Here is a 24,362-nt window from a genome sequence, read left to right as displayed (position 1 = left end):
AAAATTCATTCCAATTCTCTTACAAAAAATCATAAATACTCTAAACACTATTTCTCTCTAAAATTCTAACTTTGGCATCGGAGGTTCTTCGGCCAAAGCCCCCCCCATTCATCGTGGGCGCGTGAGGCTTTTGGCCTTAACCTAAGGTGCTAGTTGTTTTGTAGGTGCAAAATTGTCCAAGATCGAGGAGGAGAAAATTTGCATCCACAAATTGGTGCTTTCATTGAGAGCTGTTATCCATACTCGTAAAAGACTCTCGCGCAAAAAGGTTTTTTCTTTGTTTTCTAGTCCATTTGAATATTTTTCATACGTTCTTATTTATAGAATTTTTTTTTACTTGCAAAGGTTCTTTGATAAAACGTATAAGAAAAATATAATGGCTAGAAATTTAGAAAATTCCGTAAGTAAAAATTCTAATATTCAAGAAATGGGATTGTGGAGATCCGTGAGGCAAAATGCGACAATAAGGGGAGCGACATCATCACCACGAGCTTCCACCATGGGAACCACCGTGGTGGCTACCTCGGTAGCCATCCGCGACGAGGTCCATGGAGCCTTCACCATGGCCACCATGGGAACCACCGTGGTGGCTACTTCGGTAGCCGCTCGTGGCGAGGTCCATGGAGCCTTCACCACGGCCCGAGTCGTGCCATCCAAGTTTACGTGGACCCAGGCCCAAGCCTCGCATTCGCATGCATCACATACTAAGCAGCCTGCTCCTGCCGAGCAACCTGCTCTCGCGGCCCAGCCTGCTCCCGCCAAGCAACCTGCTCTCGCGGCCCAGCCTGCTCCCGACGAGCACCCCATTCCCGTGGCCCAACCTGCTTCCGTCGAGCAGCTCACTCCCGTGGCCCAGCCTGCTCCTGCCAAGTAGTATGCTCTCGTGACCCAGCCTGCTCCCGACGAGCAGCCCACTCCCGTGGTCAAGCCTGCTCCCGTAGAGCAGCCCACTCTCATGGGCCAACCTGCTCTTGCCGAGCAGCCTGCTCTCGTGACCCAGCCTGCTTCCGACATGCAGCCCACTCCCGTGGCCCAGCCAGCTCCAGTCGAGCAGCCCACTCTCACGGCCTAGCCTGCTCCCGTGGCTTTCCAAGCAGCCCAAGTCGGCCCAAGACTATCTCAACCATCAGGACCTACCATCGAGCCGGGGGCATTCTCATCATATTTTTTCACGGATTTGACATTTCCCAACTCAAATCTCGCGCTCGGAGTCTACCACCATTCCACTGCCCAAGGAGACGCATTCCTTCCAAGCTTTTCCAATCCAAATGGCGAACAACATTTGTCTCGACAAGTCATAGAGTTGACGAGCGCCCTTGCACAACAGACAGCCTTGGTGAATCAACTTTTGCAACGCATCGGGATCCAATGTGCCCCGGATGAGGTATCCCGAAGTACGACAAGGGCAGACAGACCTTTCTAGCAGCGTCCCAGTAAGCGGCCACTCGACCAGCCACGAGCCGAACGTTTGGGAAATGTACATTCTCGTCTTAGCGCGCAGAGAAGCATGCACTCTCGACTAGGCCCACGGATGAGCATACATTCACGGTTAGGTCATACTCTGATAGTCAACATGAGCAACCTTCTGGGCAAAATGTCCATTCGCAGCTAAGCCCATAAGGAGCATCATCCACCTCACATCAGAGTAGGCAGCACGACGGACGGAGAGAAGTAGTCACTCAATCCAGCTCAAGTTCAACCAGCAGCCTGCGAAGAACTCGCTCGCCTGCTAGGAACGCACCACATGCACTGCATCCGCGGCATAGACGAGCCAAACACCTGGAAGAGCAGCCTAGACCAGCAAGTCATGGCTGGGGGCAGCCGAGAGCTCAGCTACCCCAACAAAGGCAAATTCAGGAAGAAGTAGAGAGACTCTTGACCAAACGATTGCATGATTTCCAACGCAACGAGGTCACCGACGAGGCACTTCGATGGAACATGACCAACATAAGCAGGTCATCCTTCACGGACGAGTTTGAGAGCCTTCAAGCGAGTTCAGCATGCCACATTTCACATCTTTCAAAGGGGATGAAGACCCGGAGAGACACATAAAGCGCTACCGAAGCGCAATGATCCTTTATCGAAACAACGATGATCTCATGTGCAAGATATTCGCCACCACTATACAAGGCGAGGTACAAGATTGGTTATACACCATGCCGCCACAATCCATCCGGAATTTCTACGAACTTTCTTTGGTTTTCACCAAAGAATATTCATCCTATCGCTCGATCAAAAAGAAGTCTGACCATTTGTTCGACGTCAAGAAGAACCCAAAGGAGTCGCTTCGCGACTATGTGAGGAGATTCAAAGTAGAGAAGGCAAAATTAGTCGGATACAACGACTCGATAGCTAGAGCAGCCTTCCAAAAATGACTTTCAGCAGACCACCCGCTATTCAGAAAATTGATCATGAAAGAATATCTAATTTTGGCAGACTCTTTTGCTTTGGCAGAGAAGCATGCACTTTGGGATGAGGCTCGCCAATGCACATTCAAGGACTTGAAAAAGTACCCGACATCACCTCCATAGAAGCACCAGAGGACTTATTCACATGTTTGACGGTATCTAAAGTAGCAATAAGCTCTACCATCATGCGAGAAGAGATGGGGGCCCGACTACCTGTATTCTACAGTTCAAAAGCTCTCCTCGATGCTATTAAAAATTTAAAAGCTAACTTTGGCGATAGTTGTTGCAACCCAGAAGCACAAGTTTTACTTTCAAACGCATGCAGTCATCCTCATGACGTACTATTCTGCCCAATCCAGACGCGCGACGATAAAGGCATAGACCCCGACGGATGTAAAGTTTTCTGACGAACGCAACACTGGAAGGACACACTCAGAAGCAAGTTTTGTCCTCGTCACCCTAAAAGATTCTACATAGAAGCAACATGTATCGGCAGTTGAGTACCACTTCTTGCTGCGCACCACACGGCCCTAGCCGACCCTTGCTCAATGATTCAACTCTAGAGTGGCCCAATACCGGCAGTTGAGCATCTCCTGCGGCGTATGACATGGCCCCATCTCCACAGCTCCCTACTGCGCCTTCACGCCGAGCCTAGATGACGCAACAGAGCAGCCCAACGATGCCTCAGAAGTAGCCGAGCACACTCTAGCCGCGCCTACTCCACCCGATGGAGACTTCTGGCATTTGCATGTCGACGGCGCAGAAAAACCTTCATCACTGCCTGCAGAGAATGATCCAAAAAGACAAATCTCATCTGGGAAAATTTGTACAAGATCAGCAAAGTAGGCGGCAAGAGTAATTACACATTCGCCACCATGAAACGGCAAAAAGATCGAAAAGCAGTGGATGGCCTACAATCTGAAGAAGTACCATGTGTGACATCCCGCTACATCAAAACCCGAAGACTCAAGAAGCTCGATGGGCACCACCTCACAAGCTGAGGATTATCCAGTTGTTATGCAGTTCCTACCTTACAGCTAAAGTTCTCGTTCGTTTCACTCGTTTTTCAATGAGGAATTTAGAAGTAATCACAACTTGGCTTGGCTACATGCTTACAACAACTAATCACTCATGCACTTCAAAAGAAGATTGCGCCCTTCTTAGGGACTCATCGCAGGAATTGCACCCCCGAGGGACCAACCATGCTCTCCAGTGCAAGAGGGTAAACCAATTCCCCGACACTCATATGGGTTAGCTCTCCAAGATGGGAGGATAAACTTTACACTCCGAATATCCAGACGTGGATGAGCCTAGCTGCCCTAGTATAACTAGATGCACGATGGCTTGCGCCGGGATTCCTAGAAGTAGCCACAATGGTCTTTTTCAAGGCTTAGCTAACTGAAGGATTTTGGGTCTCTTGGCCTAATCCGTGGGAAACCGGGCCCTAGATACGGAGGGGGCACATTACGCAGTACATCCGATGGACGGCTGCCCTGGAATCCTAAAGTTGCTACTAAGTGCATTAAGGTAGCCTACGGATTCCAGAAGACTGCCTACGACTTGCCATTCGAGCAGTAAAGCCGCACTAGACTTTTACAATCGCACATTCTTGTGAAAGGTTAAACAAGCTAGCACGCATATACGAAGTTTTATCCACTGCCGACATGCTACGTAGTCGATAAGCTTCACCTCTGCCAAGCGCGGAACAACCTACACCAAGTCCTAAAGTGTTGTGATACTTGCTACGCAACCTACAGAATTGGAGAAAGTCAAGGTTAACAGCCTAGTGGTTACGCGGACTTGTCTGCTTCTGTAAGTAAGGCATCTGGCTGCTAACCCAATGGCTAACAACTTTGCAAAGTTCTACACCAACACCTACGACTGCATAGGCTACGCGAGCTTGTCTGCTTATAAAAAAGTAGCATGCTTGCCACTGGTCTATCAAGTCTAAAGGTTAGGGCATGAATAAAAGAAGCAAAAATGAAGAAAAGCTAAGGAAAACATGTTTATAAACAACTAGCAAATGCCAAAGGAGTTCAAGCAAAACAAGAGCTACAAGGAAAAACAAAGAAAATCTTAAATGCTACCTAGATGACTACACTTTAGCAACCTGGACATCCCACGACTATTCGGTCGCCACACCTTCAGCAGCCGCGAAGCTCTTAGCAGCGGCATCACCCCCGACTGCTCTAGCCTGGGCACCAACTTCTCCAACTATTTCACCAATACCAACATGGACGCGCTGCAGCTCATCCACTTCTTTCTTCAAACTTTCGTTGATCTTCAGTACACCTTGAAGTTCCAACACTTGGGGTTCAAGCATATTGACGATTCTCTTGAAGTGGATCACTTAATTATAAGCAGCAATCAACTTTTCATCCTTTTGCATAAGCAGCGATAAAAGTCTTTGGTTTTTTCTCAGCCGGCATCTCTTGAGCAGGCAGGGAATATCCCTTTTCCCACCTTCACTTGCAGCATGATCCACAACGGTGATTGGACGAGCCAATGCATCCGCCTTGATCCTATTCATCTCTTATTTTGGGAGCAGCCCACGTTTCTCCTGACGAAGAAAGTTAAAGTAGCCAATGCCATTCGTGGTACCCAGCAGGGGAGTTTAACCCAACATTCCAGCAGCTCATGAGGTCCGCAACCTCTTCATTTCTCTTAATCACCGGCCTAGCTCGCGTCATGTTCAAAAGCCTAAAAGGACATGAGCCATGTGACTCGCCTAGCACTGCGCCCCAACGCCATAATCCGCAGCCCCAGCCACACAAGCTGCCCTTGGTTTTAGCCAAGTCGAGCAGCTTAAAGCAGTGGTCCCTGCCACAATACCTCATCGGCCCATGCCGAGCGACTCCTGGCCCATGCCAGTCGACGTGCCGCACCACCCCGACGGTTGCCCCGCAGTAACACCATCCAAGAAGAAGACAAGGAATATTAATTTTTTCTTACCTTGGTGTGGCACGAAGAAGATGAAGAAATCAACGAAATACGGTCCTTTGCACGGGCAAGATGTAGAAGATTGCTAGAGGAGGGGGAACAAATATCCTCTAAGCTATCTCTCTCTTGTAGGGTAGAATAAATCGCTCTCCAAAGTTGATTTAATAACCCACTTAAGGTGGACTTAAATAGGCTTTGAGAGAAATTTATTTCCCTTTCCTATAAGGATCTAATTTCTTATTAAAGAGAGAATCTACATCAAAATAGAAAGCAGTCCTAAGTTTCCTAAAGCAAGAAGATCTCTACACCTGCTGCCCTTTTCTGCGAGCAGCCCAACATGTGTGGGGGCATTTGTGGAGCCAAAAATATTCACAAGGCGACACGTAGATTCATGACAAAAGAAGACAAATCTACCATTGGGGCATACCGGGATTCCTATGCCCAAGCAGCAAGCAATTATCCCTCAACCAAGTTAAAAGTGCCCAAAATAGGTAACAATTCAAAACTATTTCATCCAACCACATCAAATCCTTTCTACAAGGTAATTCCCAAACACATTCCTTTTAAATTATGTTAATTGGCTAATTAATGGGTTTATTGCCTAATTAACCCATTAATTGTCAATTAAATCATCCATTATATCCAAATAACCACAAAATACATCCAATTCAACCCTAAAACTAGTCAAAGGCCGGCCACATCCTTTGCTCTTCACCTTTTTTTATGTTTTCCATTTTATTACCCCATTTATACAAATAATCAATTTTGTAACTCCTAATTAAACCCAAAAAACCCTAGCCACCTCCTACCCCTATAAATATACTCTCATTCTCACCAAAAAAGCCAACTCCAACACTTTGGCAAAAATCCCAAAATTCTCTAAACACTCTTTCTCTCTAAATTCTAACTTTGGCATCGGAGATTCTTCGGCCAAAGCCCCCCCATTCATCGTGGGCGCGTGAGGCTCTTGGCCTTAACCTAAGGTGTTAATTGTTTTGTAGGTGCAAAATTATCCAAGATCAAGGAGGAAGAAATTTGCATCCACACATGGCCATTAGTTTTATGTCTTCATACATAAATGTCAGGATCTTTTTAAATAAAGTCATTTCAAAGTGGTTGAGTAGAGAGCACGTTAAATCAATCACGTGAATTGAATATCGGAAAAAAATCCAAAAGCAGGAGTCACTTCAGATGGATCTAGCAAAATTGCATAGGACACTAGTGTGATTTCTCATAAATAAATATCATGATCTTTTTAAATAAAGTCATTTCCAAAGTGGTTGAGTAGAGAGCACGTTAAATCAATAACGTGCATTGCACATTAATAATGGTGAATGGTGGGGTTTATGAACTAAAAATGCTAAAAATTCTAAAAATGCTATGTACCCAAAAGCGGTAAGACCAGAATGGGTCAATAATTCAGTGTTCGGTTAGTGCTTTTACAAATTGATTTTCCAAATCGTTTTATTTTAGTTTCTTTTACTTTTGCTTATTTTTCTAATATTTTTAATTAAATTCATTTTTCTTATTTTAGGTCTTAAAATCAATATTTTCCAAAACTTCGTTTCAACTTTCAAATAATTGATTAAGTTTGATTTTACATAAATTATTCATTCAATCTTTTTGGAAAACGACATTACTTGAGCTGTTATACTACGATTACCTTGTTCTCTTTAAAATATTTTTAAGTATTTTTATCTCTATTTTTGTAGGTGGTAAAAATTATATCAATTATGTTGATGGTAGCAAAGATGAGTGCTCTAAGCCATGTTCTACCTGATTTTAGATATGTAGCCAGGAAGAAAATGTAGGAGCCACGGGCGGCGGCACAAGTACTTGCAGCTGGTGCAGAAGTTTTGAGGAAGTTGGAATGGTGTTGAAGCAACAATACTATTTTTTAAGGCAAAGGCATGGTTTAGCCAGTAGCCTTAGTATTGAACCAAGTGTTCAGTGGCGTAACCCATCTTTTTCGAAAGGTTTAGCAGAAACTCTGCATATAGGTTTTTGGTAGGCTTCCAGGCCTTCCTTCTGCTTAATGTAATTGGTTCAGGAACAATATTACGGGGGTGTGGCGTAGAAGAAGAAGGGTGGGACGAAGCTGAAGACATTTTGTGACGTAATGAGAATGAGCATGATCTAGCTAGGTGTTAGTTCATTTGTAATATTAAATTATTTATAATTGTTTTTATTTGGTGGTTAGTAGGAAAGTAAGTTTATTTGTCATTATTTGTGGTTAGTGAGAAATTAAGATGGAATCTTTAGTCTTGTTAATGCACAAAATCGGAGGTCTTGGAACAACGTAAATCCGACCGTGGATCTGCAATGAAATGTAAATGACACAAGATGTATCGTGGTTCACCCCAAGGTTTGGGCTACGTCCACACTGATTGTATTGTATTTCTCTGTTGAAGAGGGAGAGAGAGAGCTTAGAGCTTAGGGGGTGTGAGGAAGCTTTGAGAGGGGGTGAGAGGCTTCTCTTAGCCTTCTTAGGCTTGGCTCTTTTTGCCTCCTTTAGAATGAGGGTAGGAGTCCCCTTTTATAGAATAAGGGGCTCCTCATCCTTTACAAAGTATGGGCTTTAGTGTGAGGCCTAAATACAAGGCCCAAGGCCCAAATATACGAGGCCCTAAATATGGTATAAACAGTAGTCCCCCAAGTCTTCAGTCAAGAGAGTCTTTTGGCTAGAGACTTGAAATTCAGTCCATGTGTGGGCCGAAGTAACTAGATGTCGTCTTGAACTGGTACTTGATATGAGGCAGTGCTTAATCTGAAATGACGCTCAACTAGAAGTAGCACACGCTGCGAGGCTGCTCGGCTTGTGGCTTATGTTGCCTTGGTTGGCTCAACTTGTGGCGTTGAAGGTGAGGGAGTCCCTTTTATAGAATAAGGGCTCGCTCCTCAATACATGAATGATGGGCTATAGTTGATGCTCTCTAATGATGGTGAGGGAGTCCCTTTTATAGAATAAGGGCTCGCTCCTCAATACATAAGTGATGGGCTAGGAGTGATGTTTGCAGCAAGGCGGTTGCTCAGCTGGCGGCGTTGCTCTCTAATGAAGGTAAGGGAGTCCCTTTTATAGAATAAGGGCTCGCTCCTTAATACATAAATAATGGGCTAGAGTCCCCCAAGTATTTTTCATGAGGCCCAGTTGAGGCCCAATATATGGTACATAATGTAGTCCCCCAAGTCTTCGGTCAATAAAGTCTGTTGGCTGGAGACTTCAAATTGAATCCATGTATGGGCCGAAGTGGCGGTTGTTAGGAGGCGATATTTGTATACCTTGCACTGAAGCTTTGTAGGTGAAGCTTTGTAGGTGAAGCTTTGAAGCTAGAGCTCTGTAAATGAAGTCTTTGAAGCTAGAGCTCTGTAAATGAAGTCTTTGAAGCTAGAGCTCTTGTAAATGAAGCTTTTGAAGCTAGAGCTCTTGTGAATGAAGCTTTTGAAGCTAGAGCTCTGTAAATGAAGCTTTTGAAGCTGATTTGACATGAGTGATGCTCATGCATGTTTATGTTGATTGACATGAGTGATGCTCATGGATGTTGACATGAGTGATGCTTATGGATGTTTATGTTGATTGACATGAGTGATGCTCATGGATGTTGACATGAGTGATGCTCATGAATGTTGACATGAGTGATGCTCATGAATGTTTATGTATGATTGACATGAGTAATGCTCATGTATGACTTGAAGTACTGGGCGTACTTTTGATCACCTGATTGGTGGTAATAGCGGCAGGTTGTCGAATAATTGTGGAGTACTTGACGTATTTTTGATCGCCTGGTTTGAGCTATTTTGGGTTTCTGGGCCTCCACCCTCCACAACATTCCAGTCCAACCCATTTATTTTGGGCTTGTCGTTGTTCTTTTTTTTTTTTTTTTTTACCCTCTGATGGGGGTTTATACATATTACCCTCTGATGGGGTTTATACATATGTCTCTGAAAGATAATAAATTACATCATTCTGGTAGAATGTTTATTACTTGCTTTTGCAGTGTCCCATGTGCTTCCCTTTGCTTTCTCTTTTCACTTTCTTTTTCTTTTTCTGCGTAGGCGCAATGTATTTTGATCTAAATCTGCCAATAGCATTGCTTTTGTCAATGCTTTTGCTTTTTTTTTTTTTTTTTTTTTTTTTTTTTTTGTGAGCACATGACCCCTCCACGACTGCACCACTTTTTCTTTTTCTTTGGCATTGTCTCCTGCTTTCGAAGAAAGCCTCCCTTTTCTTTTTCTTTTTCTTTTGCACCTCTGTCTCTTTCCACCTCCATTTCTGCTTTAATTATTCTGTTGCTGCTCCTTTAGCACTCATTTCCTTTCACTCTTCCCTCAATAAAGCTAGCAGTAGCACTAATGTCCAATCCATTTAGATCTGTTGCGGTAAAAGTGCTTCGAAAATCATTGCATTGCACGCTGGAGCAGGTATTGCATCAGATAAGCCAGTCGAGGAATCATCAGCAACTGGAGTTGTATTGCGTCTAACCGGAGTTTCTGTTGATGCCGACCTGTAGTTCGACAGCCGGTGGTCCCCGCCCACCATGCTGAAGCTGATGATATGGCTTTCGTCGTCAAGGATCTCTAATCTTTCCGAGCTGCTGCTCGTCAAAAATAGGATCGAGAAATGCAGAGGCTGAGAGGAGAGAGGAGGACGAAGAGGAGAGGTCAGAGACAAAATGGTGGAGGAAATCGAAGGGGGTGGTGGATCGGAGCCTCCAATTGAAAATCCACATGACCCGGAGCTCCATCTGCTGGACCGTTTTGGGGTCGAAGACAAACTTGGGCTCCAAGATTTAGAGGTCCAGGATGAACTGGACTTTTGGCTCCCCCATTTTCGCGGCTAGAGACAAACACGCGACGGACAGCAGCTTAAACGGCCATGACCCGCTACTTCGTAACCTTGGGAAGTTAAACGCTCCATGCTGTGAGGACCCAAAGGTCACTGACCGTTTGAGCATCTCATCAGTGACGTCAGCGCTGCGGTGGAGGTACCACGTACATCTCTTCTTCGCAACCAACATAAGCTTTTCATGGCCACAGACAAAAACCCACCAAGAAAAGATTCAATCTTTGGGAAAGATCTAAAAGCAGAGACCCTTCAAATTCAATGTAGTGCTTCTTCTTCCTCAGGATGGGAGACGATCTGGACGATAGAGGGCGATCGGGAGTAGACTGTGAGTGAGGTGACGAACGGGAAGGCGTCACAGAGGCGTTAGGCGAGGAGAATATGGGCAGTGTTGGCGGTGGAGAGGGAGAGCAGAGCGTGGCCCCATGGGGATATAAGTGTGAGAGGTCGAGCTGGGCGACCGCCGTGAAGCAAATTGGGATCCTGTGGAGGTCGCAGGCATTGCCCCAGGGCGTGAGATTAGGATTGGGAGAGTTCCTCGTTTGAAACAACTACCTCTTTCATCCTGTCCCGACTGCCTTCCTCCTTCTAGAAATTGATTGGTTGAGGCTTCTCCGAGCACATGCCGTGGTGTGGAAATTAAAAATATGAGTTTGCCATTTTTGTTACTTTTTTGCAGTCGGTGAGTTTGGGGTTCTCTCAGCTCAAAGACAGAAAGAGCTCTCTAAAGAGAGAAATGAGAGAGAAGCTAGAGAGAGAAAGAAAAAGAGAGAGAGAGAGATCTGGATCTTTTCTGTGTTTGGGTTTTTGTGATTTTGCAGATTCACAGTGGTGAAATTTGATGAAAAAATGAAAGAGAACCGACATAGTTTTTTGTATCGATTCCCACAGACGGCGCCAAATGTTGATGCACAAAACCGGAGGTCTTGGAACAACGTAAATCCGACCGTGGATCTGCAATGAAATGTAAATGACACAAGATGTATCGTGGTTCACCCCAAGGTTTGGGCTACGTCCACACTGATTGTATTGTATTTCTCTGTTGAAGAGGGAGAGAGAGAGCTTAGAGCTTAGGGGGTGTGAGGAAGCTTTGAGAGGGGGTGAGAGGCTTCTCTTAGCCTTCTTAGGCTTGGCTCTTTTTGCCTCCTTTAGAATGAGGGTAGGAGTCCCCTTTTATAGAATAAGGGGCTCCTCCTCCTTTACAAAGTATGGGCTTTAGTGTGAGGCCTAAATACAAGGCCCAATGCCCAAATATACGAGGCCCTAAATATGGTATAAACAAGTCTTTTATTTTTTGTGACGTAATGAGAAATTAAGATGGAATCTTCAGTCTTTTATTTTTGGGAGTTTTAACGAAAAGCCCACAGTACTGTTCACTTTAACGAAAAACCACATTTTTACACTAAAAAGTCAAACCTGTTACTATTTACTTGACCCTTTATTTTGTCCTTATCATTAAAACTCAAAGTTTTCAAGCCATTTTCATTGGTTTTCCTTTTATTTTTTGTAACTCTTGTAACCTTTTTTTTCTTATTAATTTGTGTTTATCACCCTATTCACTAAGGGTGATAATAAACATATAATTTTTAGCATTTTTCCCGTCATCTTTTTATTTATGATCCCACTACCAATTTCTTCTTTCACTACAATTTTTTTTCCTCCGTATTTTCTATCTTTTACTTATTGGCCAAAGAAGGGTTTTTTGTCTTGAAGCTTTGGACTCATCCCTTTTTGTGCAGATATGTTTGAGTTAAACAACAATTCAATTGGGTTGTTATGTCCTGAAGGGGACAAGTCAAGAGATATACTGTTATACTGGTTCGTAAACTTCTTTGTGCTTCTCTCAATAGTATGAAAATGATTTTTTTTTTTGGTATTCTAAATGCAATGCAAATGGATGTATAATGTACATATACCTGTTCGCAACATGTATCAATTTGAGATGTATTTTATAGGAGGAATGTGCTCAGAAATGATGCATTTTCCTAGATTTCTTTCATCATTTCACGCTTCACCCAAAAGGATGACCCTACCGAATTAATAAAAATAAATAAATATTTGTGAAATAAAATAAAAATAATTAAATCCAAAATTAATAAATTAATTATTTTAATTGACATTAAAGTCTGAACCTAAGATCATCTCTAACCCTTGGGTTAAAATCTAAATTTTTAGCCCGATATTATTAAGAATTTAGGATAATTTATTTCTTAAAGTAACTTAATATATATATATGTAGACTATCATAATTTAATTTTATTAACATTTTAACCTAAAAATATTTAAATTCCGATAAATATTGAAAAATCACTAAACCGATACCATGAAACTCGTGGAACATTACAAAAGAATATGAAACACATAAAATAATTTTTTTAATTACTTTAGCCGTTGAATTTAAATTTGGACCGTTAGATATCTTTTTTACCGTTGGATTTGATCAAGTTAGATCTTAACCGTTGGATTCAATGAATTTATAAATATAAAACTAAAAAAATATACATATATAGTGAGCCAACCCCACTAACTCAGGGGAAATCCTGGGCTACATTTGCCATAGAAATGAGTTTTGAGTTTTAACTCATATTTGCCCTAAGAGTTGGTGTCACATCCCGGCTCGGGACGGACCACTTCCCGGGCCCGTTTCACCACCGTAGCACGATATTGTCCGTTTTGGATCCCGACCACGCCTTCACGGTTTTGTTTCTAGGAACTCACGAGCAACTTCCCAATGGGTCACCCATCATGAGAGTGCTCTGGCCACCTTCTCGCTTAACTTCGGAGTTCCGATAAAACCTGAAGCCAGTGAGCTCCCAAAATGCCTCGTGCTAGGTAGGGATGTGAATATACATTTAAGGATCACTCCCCTGGGCGATGTGGGATGTTACAGTTGGAGCAAGTTGGGATAAGTTTAGAACCTAAAATTTGAGTTTTACTCTAAGAGTTGGAGATGGTCTAAGATACCTAAACCCAAGGTTCATCTTTTCATAATTAAATATATTTTAGTTATATATATACATATATAATTATCACACCCTAAAGCTTAAATTCAAAGTTCAAGTTCAAATTTGCTCTTCATAGTTCATCTTTCCGATCACTTCCTAAGACGGACTTGATGTCATAAAATGTAAGAAACTTTTCAATTTGACCAATGTGAGATAAATATAAATAAAAGTTCTACTCCAATTAGAGAGCTGTAAATTCTTATAATGAAATAAATATTATTGGACCGGGGTGGGCTAAAATGCCTAGTTTGCTCGTTGTTGATTAGCTAATATTATTTCTTCTTGTAAACTATTTTTGAGAAAATAATTCTCCATCGTCCCCGTGGCCCGCCTCTATGATTATCCCCTCTTGTGAGTGTCACTGACTGAAATGGGCATTATACAGAAAAGGAAAGAACGGTTTTTTAGAGGAAGAAAACAATTTGTTATATTTGCTATGTATGATATTACAATGTTTGTTCACGTTTCTTAACAAAAGTTTGCTTAATTATCCTGTTCAATAAGAAATATTGAGACTAGTATGTAATAGTAATTATTAAACATAAGGAAATGTTCGTTCAAAAGTGTTTTTAAAACGATTAAAAGCGGTTTTACAAAAATATATTTGAGTTCCAAAAGCACTTAAATGATTTTCTGTAAGAAGCACATATGTGCTTCTTGTAGGAAGCACTTCAAGTGTTGTTTCAAGACTCACTTGCATTTCTATTAAAGATTGGTTCTAAAAATATTTTCACAAAAAGTAGTTTCAAACAAGCCATAAGTTAAGTGGAAGCGGGGACGAGGGAGGGTTTGTGAAAACTTATAAAATTTCAATTATGGAGAAAGCAAATCCCTGCATCATAATCCTTTTACACACAAAAAAGGTCGTACCCAGTGCACAAGGCTCCCGCTTTACGCAGGGTATGGGAGAGGTGAATGTCGGCTAGCCTTACCCCCATTTATGGAGAGGCTGCTCCCAAGTCTCGAACCCGAGACCTACCGCTCATGGGCGAAGGCACTTGCCATACTACTTGGCAGGAGCAGGCTGGGCCACGGGAGCAGGTTGCTTGGCGGGAGCAGGCTGGGCCGCGAGAGCAGGTTGCTCGGCGGGAGCAGGCTGCTTAGTATGTGATGCATGCGAATGCGAGGCTTGGGCCTGGGTCCACGTAAACTTGGATGGCACGACTCGGGCCGTGGTGAAGGCTCCATGGACCTCGCCACGAGCGGCTACCGAAGTAGCCATCGCGGTGGTTCCCATGGTGGCCATGGTGAAGGCTCCATGGACCTCGTCGCGGATGGCTACCGAGGTAGCCACCACGGTGGTTCCCATGGTGGAAGCTCGTGGTGATGATGTCGCTCCCCTTATTGTCGCATTTTGCCTCACGGATCTCCACAATCCCATTTCTTGAATATTAGAATTTTTACTTGCGGAATTTTCTAAATTTCTAGCCATTATATTTTTCTTATACGTTTTATCAAAGAACCTTTGCAAGTAAAAAAAAATTCTATAAATAAGAACGTATGAAAAATATTCAAATGGACTAGAAAACAAAGAAAAAACCTTTTTGCGCGAGAGTCTTTTACGAGTATGGATAACAGCTCTCAATGAAGGCACTTGCCATACTACTCTGAAAAAGGTTGACCCGAGAATTCAGCCAGTCTCTTCACAATAGCAGATGGCTCCTTCCTGAGATCCTCATATTTTAATAACAAAACTCGCTCTGGCATTTCCAAGCTTGCTTTCCAAAACCCTAGCACATGATCCCAATAGGGCCCGTATGGGCAGACACCGCGGCAGAAAAGCTCAAATGCTTAGGCCCCGTTTGGGATTGAGGTGATTTTAAAAAAAGCCACTGCTTTAACTTTGCTCGCGAAGATCCATAAAGAAATGAATACATCTTTAGGGTTGCGGCAGACGTAAACGAATTTTGACACACCGCAAGTACTACTAGAAGTTGTCACAGATTTTGGTAACAAAGAGTAAGGCAGGTGGGTAGCAAAGAGTTGAGTAGTGCTTGTAGGCGGGACTTAATTATCAATCATACCATCACCACCGTCACGATCGTCGTGATCATGATCAAGTGAGGTTACGGGACGGTTGTGATCATGATTTCCAAGCATGTTATCCAACACCAAGAGAGGAAAGCAGTCGTGGGGCCCAGTTGTGAGTAAGGGATGATGAGGAGAGGCAACATCATAGAGGCTTTTGTTGAGTACAGCGAACATGAGTGCTCTAAGCCACGTCGTACCTGATTTCGAAAATGTGGCCAAGAAGAATATGGGGGACGACCCACGGGCGGCGCTGGTAGAACTTCCGGTTGTTTGGAATAAGTTGAAATGTTGTTGAAGTTGGGCTGCTTTTAACATAAAGGTAGGGTTTATTGTTAGGGCGATATTTGATATATATTTGATAACTCTTTTACCTATAACTTAGTCATGATTTATATAGTAAATTGGTGAGTTTGATGTGTTTTTGTGCGATTTTTGTAGAGAACATAATTCGTGAATAAAGCAGGGAATTGGAAGCTTAAATTAGAGAAACTCAAAGAATTATCGAATGAGATGTGACTAATGGGCTGGAGCAAAGAATGGAACAATACATCATATAGAAAATTGGATCATTAAAGCAAGCCCAATAAAATTAGGCGATGAAGCATGCGGTGATGTGTTTTCCCAAAAATAATTGGGTTTGAGAGTCCAAACGGCATGTGGATTAGGCAACCAAAAGGAAAGGCATAGAAAAGTGAAAAAAAAAAAGAAAAGTCCAACCGTTTGATGTACGGAACCCACCCTTCGCTCCAATAGCGGGGGAAGTAGATTTCAAGCAGCCGCAAGGGGGACTCTAGACGGAAGGTGGCAATTTTGGGGTTTATCGCACACGGTTCCAGAATTGGGGTTTTGGGTTTCGTTATGTCATCGAATTCATCGATGTTTGTCATTAGTTTAATCATGAACTAAGTCCTTTTGCTAGGATTAGGGTGTACTCTTATCATGAACATCTAATTCTTATTATTTAATATTGATCTCGGTTGTTTTCCATGTTGAGTAATTGTTATTGTGCTTTATCGTTATCAAATAACTGGCCATTATTTGTGTGAAGAACTAAATTGGGACTGACAGGTTGAGTTTAGTAGATTGCTTCTCATAACGATTACCATGAATTACATAATTGAGTAGACATACTGGTTATGATTTGTGTAGTATTGTGAAATTATCCATGTAGCGTAAAGGGATTCGATTATCTACTTCAGTGGCTAGACATAGCATGGGTAGATAGTTAGAAACACAGTTGGTATATTCTGAAAGGAAATATTGACGAATCAAGGGATAATTGCTAGCAACATGGGAATAATTTGAGTTTAATATGAATAACGGGATTAGATGGGATTGAGAATGAGGAACCTGATGTCCTAGTGCTTCAATATATTAATTTTTCATAATTCATTCACTTTTACTTCGTGTTTGTTCAATTGATATTTTCAATTTCGTTTGGGTTTTTGCATATTTGAATTTATCATCGTTATCCATCTTTTATTTAAGTTTAGTTTGAAGTCAATCTCAATAGTAAATTTAGGTTAATCCGATCCTTGTTTGAACGACACTCTACTTATCACTATATTACTTGGACGATATTGTACACTTGCAATTATCAATAACATTTATCCAGAAGCCTTGGTACTGCACCAAGTGTTTAGAGGTCCAACCCTTCTCTTTCGGAGGATTTGGCAGCATTTCTCTACAAATTTCCGCAACGATTTTCCGGTAGGCTTCCTTTTTTCCTTCTCCACAATATAATTGGTTTTACGAACAAAAGGTCGGGACGTCGAAGCGGAAGACATTTGGGGGATAATGCAGGATTTCTAGGTTTAGAAACTTTACATAATACAGTGATATACTGTAATCTGTAGCTGCAAGTAGTGATTATAATATAAGTAATGATTTTGACAAAAAAAAAATTGTAATATATAGCTACAAGTCCTCCGCCCTTGCTCCGCCATGCAACTCCCAATCGTTTATATACCCTCTAATAATAATAGTTATTTTTTATTATTGGAAGTGTTCGATATTGTTTTGTGATTAATGAAAATAGAAATCCATAGAGATTAAACCTACCAAATTTTGTTGGAAATTTTCCAATTTACACTGTACTGACTTGGTTCAAACTCTATATGAGGAGTTCATAGCCTAAATTTCAGTTTTTGGATTTAAATTTGTTGCACTTTACTTTTAGGACAAGTAAATCTTTCAAACAAAACCCAATTAGGGCAAGCAAGAGTTAAACAACTTATATCAATTCAGCACCACACAGATTGTCGAATGTTAACATCCGTACAATTATATAACTAATGGATTGGTAGTCACATGATCATCATTTGGGCAAAACTGAATCCACATATACCAAACCAACCCAAAAACAAGGAAACAGATAGCCAACAAAAGGCACAACTGAATCTCCAAGCCCAAAAAAATATAAAGGGCAGCCCAAACCCTATACAACATAAAAAAAACCCAAATACAAGAAAACCCCTAATCAATAAGTGGTGCTATTCATATAAAGGTTTTTACCTATCATACATTTCTCTCAAATTTTGGCCGTCATATCGAATGAATTGAAGTATGTTAGTGGAAAAAAATTAACGACAATGTGCGAAAGATAAAAAAAGGTGTGCGAATAGCATTGCCCTCTATAATATCATATCAATGCACATCTCGTCACTATCAATGGTGAGGGAGGGGTGTAGGGTTAGTACGTGAGGTCTAGGTTCAAAATTTTTTAATGTAACCAAAGAGTGTGATGCTAGAGAGGGTCCACCAATACAAGTCAGTCTCACTTATTATAAAAATGGTTTATATAGTATACTGAATATGATTTATGTAAACATTTTTCAACAAAAAAGAAAAAGCACATCCCCACACCACCACAATCAATCGCTTCTGCCACAAGGAAGAAGCCACCGGCCGCGGCCAGCAAAGCGTCAACCTAACATCAAAATCAAAGATAAATATTTCTTTTTGGTAACGTGCAAGGGTTTCAAACTCTATATATCTAATCCTAACTCGTATTCACTCTTTCTTACTACTTGAGCTAAACTGCTAATACTTTTGACAATATCGAATCTCGACCAAATATCCTTCGTCAACCCCAAAGTTGGCAAATATTCGGTCACACGACAAAAGAACAAAGAGTATGCTATCAATCATCACAGTATCCAAAACGAAACAAGGGATTGAAACACTCTTTCGTTTCCCGAGTTTATAATAAAAGTTAAAAACACATCGTAAGCAAAGCGAGCCTTACAAGCCAAGCAATTGTGAACCTTCCTAATCGTGTCGCCACTCGACTCAGCCACACATACTCATACACTCGCACACTCACTCTCTCTCTCCCCCCAAAACTCACCGATATCGGTTCGTGACTTCCCCCAAGTTCTGATTTTTGAGCCGAACCCATCAACAATGCCTCGATTGCATGCTAATTACTCTGTTTAATCTGCCTATTTGATTGGAATTTTAGGATTTTAAGCAAAATTGAAAGAAACCCAATTGCGATAAGAACAAGAGAAGCTCAGAGAGCTATGCTTCCTCTGCCTCCCATTGATCTCAAAGATGTTCGGCAGAAGCTCGCCACCCATTTCAGGCCATGGCAGCGTTCATTTCAGTTCTGGGTTCGAGCTGTTGACATCTACACTGGCTACAAGGTCCCCTGACCTCTCTCTATACATATATATATATATATATATCTATATATAGATATTTCTACATGTGTGTGTGTATATATATTTGTATGTATGTTTGTGGGTGCACGCATGGAATCTTTGAGAATTGCAGTGCCTGGTGATAGATATTGATTTGATGGTTTTTTCTTTGTTTGGTTTTGATAGGCGTTTCAGCTGAGAGTGAGTTTGGTGAAGGATGCGAAGAAACAAGAGGAAATGTGGGAGAGGCAGCATGAATTTGCAGCCGAGAAGATATATGCAATGTGCTCGGACCTTGGCGGTTTCTTCCTCAAGGTGTTCCATGAATTTGCAATTTTAATTTTTCGTATGGATTCCTTCATTCCTTGCCCTTGTGCCACTGGATTTAATTTTAGGGGGCGGAATTGGGAATTCACTTGGATTATGTGTTTTGTATTGAAAACTGGATGTTTGTGTATGATTAGAAACGTTAAAGAGTCATGCTTTATCAATTGCTTCTTGTTGAAGTGCATTTTAGGCTGTCAACTAGGACTTAGAGTGGTGGAGGGTGATCTAGCTTGGTAGTACCGCATTCACACACATTCACACGGGATTCTAGTGGGTCACCCATAACCAGGCTACGTCCTCTGTAGTATGTTGTAGTGTATTTGAGGATACATAGACATATTACATGGGAGAGGCATCAGTAAGAGCTTTCTACAGAGAATTTGGGAGAGAAGAACAGTGCAAACGAAGGTGAGGAAAGCCTCCCTTGCTGCCTCTACGGCAGTCCCTTTTGTAGGCTTCTAAACTTCTTAAGTTGGTTCCAACATGTGGACACAATGTAAGGGTAATGTGGCCTAATAGAAACCACTCAGTAAATATCAAGGGTCAAAATTCTCCCTTGGTTGGTGGATCCTAGTGATGCCCAATATGGTATAAACACTTGTTGTTCGTTTCAATTTGATTTCCAATTGGTTTCCAGATTAGGGTAGTTACTAGTTATCAGTGAACATATTGGTTTTAAAGAACCTTGGAATTCATCGTTGGTGGTTTTTGGTTTTTGTAATTTTTGTGCTGAATACTGAGTTACTTCTTGAATGGGGGTTTCAATTAGGTTGCCCAAATTGTCGGGAAGCCAGACTTGGCCCCAGCTGCATGGGTGAAAAGGCTTGTTACATTGTATGATCACGCTCCTGCAACCCCATTTGATGCTGTGCAACTTATGTTGGAGATGGAGTTGGGTCGAAATGTTGGCGAAGTGTTTGAAAGATTCGATGTGGATCCTCTTGGCTCTGCCTCAATTGCACAGGTATTTCTATTCATGAGTAATTTCTGGTTTGCTAAAAATGCCACAGTAGAAGTTACAGTAGTAATTTGAAATTGCAAGTTAATATACTTAGCTAGTATCAGTATCAAGTTTTTAATTAAGAGAAACTTTCTGAAAGCAGACACGACTTGATGTTGATATTGTTCTTCTATAAGTATGTAATTTGCATCTGTTTATTACGATTAAGATTCTTGGTCAGATATTACGATTAAGGAACAATTTGTCAAATTTCAGAGTTCTTGTTGGAATTTATAGTTATCTTTTTATTTGCGTTTAATGCCTTTTTGGGCTAGCTGTTTTGTATTGGAGGCAACCATTCTGGAAACGGTATTAGAATGGTTGTGGAAGCATATACATTTTTACCTGATATGTGTTTTATGCTCAAACTAGGTTCACCGAGCAAGATTGAGAGGTGATAAAACTGATGTTGTTGTCAAGGTGAGGGAACTTAGAAAACTCTGTGGCTACTTTATGTTCTGTGAAATTCTGATTTCTTTTGGGCTATAACAGGTGCAACATCCTGGAGTTCAGGACCTAATGATGACAGATATCCATAACCTCCAAGCCTTCGCTTTATATATGCAAAAGACAGATATCAAATTTGATCTATACTCTGTAACTAAGGAAATGGAGAAACAGGTATCTAATACACACAAATTGTGGAATCATTCGTGTGATAGATTATGTCTGAAATATAATCATCAAAATCTGGAGAATAACTATCTTTGATGTTTCCATTTTAAGATTGGATATGAATTTGATTTCATGAGGGAGGCTGATGCTATGGAAAGGATTAGCCGTTTTTTGTATGAGAATAACAAAAGGAGACCTGTTTTGGTGCCACGACTTATACGTGATATGGTCACTAGGTATGTAATGTTGCACCCCATTTTCTTTCCCTACCAATAATGATGCATTTGATCAAGTGTTCTTTGTTTGGTTAGGAGAGTCTTAGTTATGGAATATATTGATGGAACCCCAATCCTGAACCTTGGTGATGAAATTGCGAAAAGAGGCATAAACCCTGGTGGTAAGATTGCAGTGGCCGCAAAGCAGTAAGCTTCTAATCCGTCCAGACAGTATGCTGAACTGTTTATCTACATGTGTATGCTATAAAATTGCATTTAATTGTCAATAAAGTGCTATTTATTTATTTTCATTAATTGTTACGTATCGATCAAAATTAGAAGTTCAAACTGTCACGTATTTTATTAGGAAGGGCTCCTTTGGTCAATTCAATACCTTAACTTTCCCCTTCTTTCTCTTTTGCAAACTGATTTCGTATATGAAGATTCTGAGAAAGTTCTCTGTTCTAGCTTTTCGAAAAAAATTCATATTTGTCTTTTTATTAGATAGTTTGTTCTCTCATAAGGAATGGAGAAGGACAATGATCTGTTTTCTAAATATGCAGGAAAATCCTTCAAAGCTTGACACTAGCATATGGACAAATGATTTTGAAGTCCGGTTTCTTCCATGCAGATCCTCATCCAGGAAATATTCTAATTTGTAAAGGCTCGGAGGTAAATGACCGACTTAAATTTGTGGGAAAATCTTTCATATTTTATGCTTTTTCTCCAGGAAAGCTACTTACTTTTGTCTTTCTAGTTAATAACTTACATTATAGATAACATTTCCTTTAATTTGAACGGAAAGCTGATTCAGAATTTGTACAATTCTTCTAAGTTAGGTTGCCTTGCTGGACTATGGCCAAGTGAAAGATCTACCCAATGAGTTGAGACTTGGCTATGCTAACCTTGTTCTTGCCATTGCTGACGGTGACCCTATTAGAGCATCGGAGAGCTACAGGTAATTAATAACTTCACTGTTGTTGTTATACTTATTATAGGGCATAAGTAGCCAACAAGGCAAAAGAAACTAAGGCTCATATACGAGCTGCAAACTGCACGCAAGTGCATGTGAGTGTGAGGCTCATGGAGATGGAATTGCAATAAAGAAAATAGTTGAATTGCTGTGCTCATCTTGCATATATGAAACATGGGACTAAGTAAAAAATTGACCTCTTTTCGTTTTTCAATCTCAGTTTAATAAGGTGCTTTCCCAGTTGACTGTGTATGCACATTGTACTAATTTATTCCTCTTTACAGGGAGCTTGGCATAGAAACCTTAAGCAAATGTGAAAATGAACAGCATGAAATGTTGAAGTTGGCACAGACAATGTTTGACACAAAATTACCCCCCGGAGTGACGATGCTGCAGCCTTTTTCTGACGAATCTTCAATTAAAAAAATTGCAGTTCAGGTATCCCTAGATTCCAAATTTTCATCGACCACTTAATTCACATCATTTCATCACTCTGGTTATCAACTAGTAAAGGCGTTAATTTGTTCCTGATCTATAAGTTATTGTTTGCTTGCTGTTTCCCCTATTGTCCCTGGCTCTTGTAGGGTTTTCCAGAGGAGTTGTTTTCTGTACTTCGGACAGTGCATCTCCTGAGAGGACTTAGCGTCGGTTTGGGAATCAACTACTCATGTGCGGAACAATGGAGACCAATTGCAGAAGAAGCTTTGTTCCGTGCTGGGAGATTAAAAGGTAGCCTTTCCAAACTCCAAATTCTTGTGCTAACCCGGTCTTGAGGAAGCATGTTCCCGGAATTGCTCTTATTCAACGCAATGTTTGAATACTACCCCTTGAGTTGTTTTCTGATGTCTCTTTCATTCACATTCTCTCTACCAGGTAGGCCTATCAAAGCCAGAGGTCGTAGGCGCGGTTTATCGAGGTTATTCAGGAGAGACTGATTATCTTGTAAGAAGAGGTAGCCTTTAACTGATATAGTGATAGTGTTTTTCCTAATTGTGTGATTAATGATAAACGTAAAGGACGAAAATTCAATTCATCCAATGGTGTATATTCTGTATTCGTTATGTAATTATGCTCTCACTTCTATTCTACGTGTAATTATGGTTAGTTACGACAATAGTCCATGAACTCATGCCCCTGTTCCATATTCGTCCTTCAATTGCGTCACAGGTCTCACTTGAGTCATTCCATCCCACTTTCGCCTGTTTTGATCATTTTAGCTCTCAAATGGAGATGGAATGACTAAAGACACGTGACGCAATTGGAAGGGCTATATTCTTTGCAAACTAAATTGAAGCACCAAAGTAGAACGCGGTTACAAGTTTAGAGGCCACTACCGTAATTAACCCTAAATCATAATAGGACTACTAAAAACTGCTTTACTCTGATTCTATGTTCTAAAAATATAAACCCTAAGGCAATCCAAGCAAAAGCACAACGAAGCAACTACGTGTGCCGTATGGTGTCTAGTTGCAAGCAAACGGTTCAAATGGAAACATATTACGATCTAATAACATTCTCTTTTTTTTTTTGGCAAACAGATTTTTCATAGTCGGGCAAAGATGCCAAACAGGAACACGAAAGCCAAACAAATAGGCTAACAAACAAACTACACTACAGCAGAAAGGAGAATAAGAAGGTACAAGGAAACCATGACGCCGCACCAAATGCTAAAACGTCCCTTCTCAAACTAACAAAAATCAACTACGGAGGGCAAGGAAGGCCATCATTACTTAAAACATGGACTAGGGAAGATGGGGGTCTATTGACCCAAACATGATCACATACTTCCTTACAATTGCGCGACGCCAAACAGTCCGCTACCGAATTGGCCAGTCTTGGAACCCAAGACCAGCGGCAAGCTTGAAAAGCCCTTCCCAATCTGAGGCACTTCCTGAGAACTGGAAAAGCATCCCAGTTGCCCTTCTTAGCCGGATCCCGCAAACAAGAGATTGCATCGTATGAGTCAGATTCAACACATATCGAATTCCATCCATTGCTTACCCCCAGATTACACCCATGCATAATGGCCAAAGCTTCCGCCATAATAGCACCAGTAGCCTTAATCTTATGCCTAGAAGCAGCCAAAAAACAACCCTGCTCATCCCTCGCCACAACCCCCGTGAAACCCACCCCCGACTTTGCCTCCCAGCTGGCTTCCACGTTTATTTTGATAACACCATGATCCGGAGGAGACCACTGAACTCCAGCTCCCAAACTCGATTGGTTGAGCAAAGAACGGGAGCTCTGCCTAAAGATTGTCCCCTGGTAATCCGAGACCGATCTGGAGACAACAGCAACCACCCTGCTGGGATAGATAACCTGATTGTTGAACTGAAATTCACATCTAGATTTCCAAATATGCCA

General features: G+C 41.5%; 2 protein-coding genes across 2 annotated transcripts; one reads left to right on the top strand and one right to left on the bottom strand.

The window, feature by feature from the left end:
* Positions 1-14,795: 14,795 nt before the first annotated feature.
* On the bottom strand, positions 14,796-15,548 carry LOC139196914 (flavonol 3-sulfotransferase-like). Its single transcript, XM_070823271.1, has 2 exons — positions 15,203-15,548; positions 14,796-14,983 (listed from the first exon to the last, which is right to left on the bottom strand). Exons 1-2 carry the CDS (start codon positions 15,537-15,539, stop codon positions 14,796-14,798), a joined length of 525 nt encoding a protein of 174 aa, XP_070679372.1. The 5' UTR covers positions 15,540-15,548.
* Positions 15,549-18,255: 2,707 nt separating this feature from the next.
* Positions 18,256-23,081, top strand: LOC103418467 (uncharacterized). Its single transcript, XM_008356594.4, has 12 exons — positions 18,256-18,871; positions 19,055-19,183; positions 19,965-20,159; positions 20,568-20,615; positions 20,688-20,816; positions 20,922-21,046; positions 21,122-21,232; positions 21,589-21,697; positions 21,865-21,983; positions 22,283-22,436; positions 22,583-22,727; positions 22,872-23,081. The coding sequence occupies exons 1-12, from the start codon at positions 18,749-18,751 to the stop codon at positions 22,931-22,933; spliced, it is 1,449 nt and encodes a 482-aa protein (XP_008354816.3). The 5' UTR covers positions 18,256-18,748; the 3' UTR covers positions 22,934-23,081.
* Positions 23,082-24,362: the final 1,281 nt, after the last annotated feature.

The sequence above is a fragment of the Malus domestica genome, chromosome 06 (assembly GCF_042453785.1).
Source record: "Malus domestica chromosome 06, GDT2T_hap1".
NCBI lineage: Eukaryota > Viridiplantae > Streptophyta > Magnoliopsida > Rosales > Rosaceae > Malus > Malus domestica.
This window is presented reverse-complemented; position numbering and strand designations above follow the sequence as displayed.

Excerpts from the sequence above, each read along its gene's own strand:
- LOC139196914 (XM_070823271.1), bottom strand. The coding sequence starts at position 15,539 with ATGTTAAAAGCAGCCCAACTTCAACAACATTTCAACTTATTCCAAACA. Across the intron at positions 14,984-15,202 it reads TGATGGTATGATTGATAATT|CATTTGAGCTTTTCTGCCGC; the intron begins AAGTCCCGCCTA and ends ACGGGGCCTAAG.
- LOC103418467 (XM_008356594.4), top strand. The coding sequence starts at position 18,749 with ATGCTTCCTCTGCCTCCCATTGATCTCAAAGATGTTCGGCAGAAGCTC. Across the intron at positions 20,160-20,567 it reads GCTCTGCCTCAATTGCACAG|GTTCACCGAGCAAGATTGAG; the intron begins GTATTTCTATTC and ends TGCTCAAACTAG. Across the intron at positions 20,817-20,921 it reads CTAAGGAAATGGAGAAACAG|ATTGGATATGAATTTGATTT; the intron begins GTATCTAATACA and ends TTCCATTTTAAG.